This window comes from Athene cunicularia (assembly GCF_003259725.1).
Source record: "Athene cunicularia isolate RWA chromosome 24 unlocalized genomic scaffold, athCun1 chr24_part2, whole genome shotgun sequence".
NCBI lineage: Eukaryota > Metazoa > Chordata > Aves > Strigiformes > Strigidae > Athene > Athene cunicularia.
This window is the reverse complement of record NW_020799133.1, coordinates 415,745-418,604: the sequence shown is the minus strand read 5'-3', so window position 1 is coordinate 418,604 and position 2,860 is coordinate 415,745. Positions and strand designations below refer to the sequence as shown.

The 2,860-nt window shown below is 60.2% G+C and overlaps 2 protein-coding genes across 2 annotated transcripts in view; both read right to left on the bottom strand.

Moving 5' to 3' along the window:
* Positions 1-213, bottom strand: part of REXO2 (RNA exonuclease 2) — a 4,530-nt gene extending 4,317 nt beyond the window's left edge. Inside the window, exon 1 of the mRNA XM_026863859.1 lies at positions 163-213. Coding sequence (XP_026719660.1) covers positions 163-213 — 51 coding nt within the window. The remainder of the gene's footprint in view (positions 1-162) is intronic.
* Positions 214-385: 172 nt separating this feature from the next.
* Positions 386-2,376, bottom strand: RBM7 (RNA binding motif protein 7; the record flags this gene model as incomplete). The annotated part of the gene is made up of 4 exons (XM_026863858.1): positions 386-879; positions 1,050-1,143; positions 1,557-1,659; positions 2,184-2,376. Coding segments are annotated over 4 exons (798 nt in total), but the record flags the coding sequence as incomplete, so codon positions are not given.
* Positions 2,377-2,860: the final 484 nt, after the last annotated feature.

Genomic DNA, 2,860 nt, shown 5'->3' with positions numbered 1-2,860 from the left:
CGGGGGATGCCGGGAGCTGTAGGCGCGGGGGACGTCGGGAGCCGCGGCCTGGCCCGCCCGCCGATAAAACCGGATCCCCTGGGCCGAAACGAGGAAGGTTCACCCGCGGCTGCGCCCCGGGAGGATTTCATCCTCCTCTCCGAGACGAGGAACATTTAAAACTCCCGTAAAAACGGCGGCGAAACATTTCAGCTGCCGGGAAGCCCCGGGCATGCCGCGGCCCCTCCGAGGGGGAGCTGCCCTCCCCTGCCTCGGCAACGCCACCGGCCGCTCCCGCAGGAACTCAGATGTCGGGCTCTTTCTCCGCCAAAAGCCCCGAGGTGCGGCTTTAGGAGGACTATGCTGCGATGTTTTATAAACATTAAAAGGTAACCGACAGGTTTAGTTTTGTGGGGTTTTTCTTTTTTTATGTGTTTTATATTCTGTAAGAAACATGGAGCTTTTCTGGCTGTCAAGTTCATTAAAAGGGCGCTAATGCCACGACAGGTGCCACTTGGCCTCCCTGTAGCTCTCCCTGCGGTAGTCGTAGTCGTGGCTCCAGCCGTCCCGGTGCCTGTCCTCATAGCTGGGCTCCTCCCGGCCCGCCCTGTAGTGATGCTCGGCGCTGGCATCGCTGTACTCCTCCCTCTTGGCGCGGCCGTGGTCGTGGCCCCGCTCCCCGAAGCGCGGCTCGCGGCCAAAGTGCCTGCTGTCGGGGTGGTAGGGGTGGGCGCTCAGCCGGCCCTTGCGCAGCGCTGGGGTCTCGGGGCGCCGCAGCCCCGGGGGAGCTGGTGAGGGGTGGAAGGTGTGAGGAGCGTGCTGGTAGCCGGGTGGGGTGAAGCCGGGCGGCTCGTGCTTCCCTGCGAAGTGAGGCTGCTGCTGCCACCCGGCGCTGCTCATCTGCAAAGAGAAGAGGAGAAGGGCCAGTGGGCGCAGGGCACTCCAAGAGCAGGTCCCCGCAGCCTCTCGGGACCGTTACAGGAGACGGGGACTCCGAGCGAGAGGCAGCTCTGAGGCGCGTCGTCCACCAGCCGCGGGCGGCTGTGGGGTCGAACAGGCTCACAGCGTACCACCGCTTGTCTCTGAAGGTTCTCGGCTGACGGCAGAGACCGCTGCACCGGTGAGAACCCTGCTGCTACCGTCCCTTCAGCGCTCCTGTCGTATCTGCAGGAAGAAGCAATTAGGAATTTTAGCCTTAAACTCGAGACTATTGCTACCCGAGGAGCGTTTGCGGCCTCGTCGCGTTTCTCCCGTTACAAAGGAAACAACCGGCCAAGCTCCCGCTACCGCGGTCAGAAACTTGGTGCGGACGCGCCGGCATCGCACGTTTGGCAGTGCTCTCCCCGCTTCTCCTCAGCGGATCTTTTCTGCCCTTGCATGGAAACACAACCCTTCTCTTTTACCATTAGGGTTTCAGGCACCAGGAAGGGTACCGAGGGCACTAGGAGTTCAAGTGCTTGCTCCGCAGGGAAGAAAAACCAAAGCGAAAAGAGGCAGGGACACAGCAAACTGTGCAAATGCCACTTCCTACTGCGACCCGCGCGTGTCCCCGCGGCACAGGCTGCCGGGGCTCGTACCTGCTGCAGCTCGAGGCCGGATGCGGTGTGCCAGACGGGCTAGTGTTGGCAGCTCCGTGTGGGGAACAAGAAGGATTCCCGTCCTGAGAGGCGTGACTGCTCCCTGAAGGGAAACAAAACATTTCACAAGACCAACAAACACGAGTTAGGGGACCTTGGGTACGAAGTGAACTTGAGCTGCCATGTGCTTAACAAGCTGTCGAGTTTAGTCAGTGACCTGCAGAAACGCCCAGTCCCGTCTCCAAAAGGAGACGCCGCAACAAGCGGGAATGATGCAATTGGGTGGCGATATTCTGACCGACCGACACCAGGCACAGCTTTTACTGCTCACCTGATGGTGTACAACAGCTTTCAAGGGTACAAATGAATAATCCAGAAAGAAAAACCCAAGGGAGGACTTGGCTCAGGGATTAACGTGGCCGTAACTGAGCGAAATGTCCCCTGCTGAAGCACAGGGACAAGAGCATCAACACCATCCTTCCCTGAAATCATCACCTCCTGGGGAAGCGAGCGTTTGGTGAGAACCACGTGTGATTAACCCAATTAAAGACAAATCTGTCACGTGCTGACAGCAGTTTTGCTTTCTCTCTAGTAACCGGGTTATTTGACGTTTCTTTGAGCAGGTACCTGATCGGAACTGAATTTTGATGGGCCTTCCGTACAGCTTGATCCCGTTGAGCAGGCTCAACCCGTAAGGGACAGACTCTTCATGTTTGAAGTTCACAAACGCGAACTGCTTGGGTCTGCCGTCTCTGTCCTTGGGGATTTTAACCTTAATTACCGGCCCGGCCTGCGCACCGAGAAATAAAAAGGCGGTAAATCAAAACGGCCCCGCTTGGGGCGACAGTGGCCCCGCGGAAGTTTTTCCCTCGGCGGCCGCCGTACCCCAGCTCGAGCCCGCCCCAAAATGGCGGTGGCCGTACCCTCGTTCGAGCCCGCCCCAAAATGGCGGTGGCCGTACCCTCGTTCGAGCCCGCCCCAAAATGGCGGTGGCCGTACCCTCGTTCGAGCCCGCCCCAAAATGGCGGTGGCCGTACCCTCGTTCGAGCCCGCCCCAAAATGGCGGTGGCCGTACCCTCGTTCGAGCCCGCCCCAAAATGGCGGTGGCCGTACCCTCGTTCGAGCCCGCCCCAAAATGGCGGTGGCCGTACCCTCGTTCGAGCCCGCCCCAAAATGGCGGTGGCCGTACCCTCGTTCGAGCCCGCCCCAAAATGGCGGTGGCCGTACCCTCGTTCGAGCCCGCCCCAAAATGGCGGTGGCCGTACCCTCGTTCGAGCCCGCCCCAAAATGGCGGTGGCCGTACC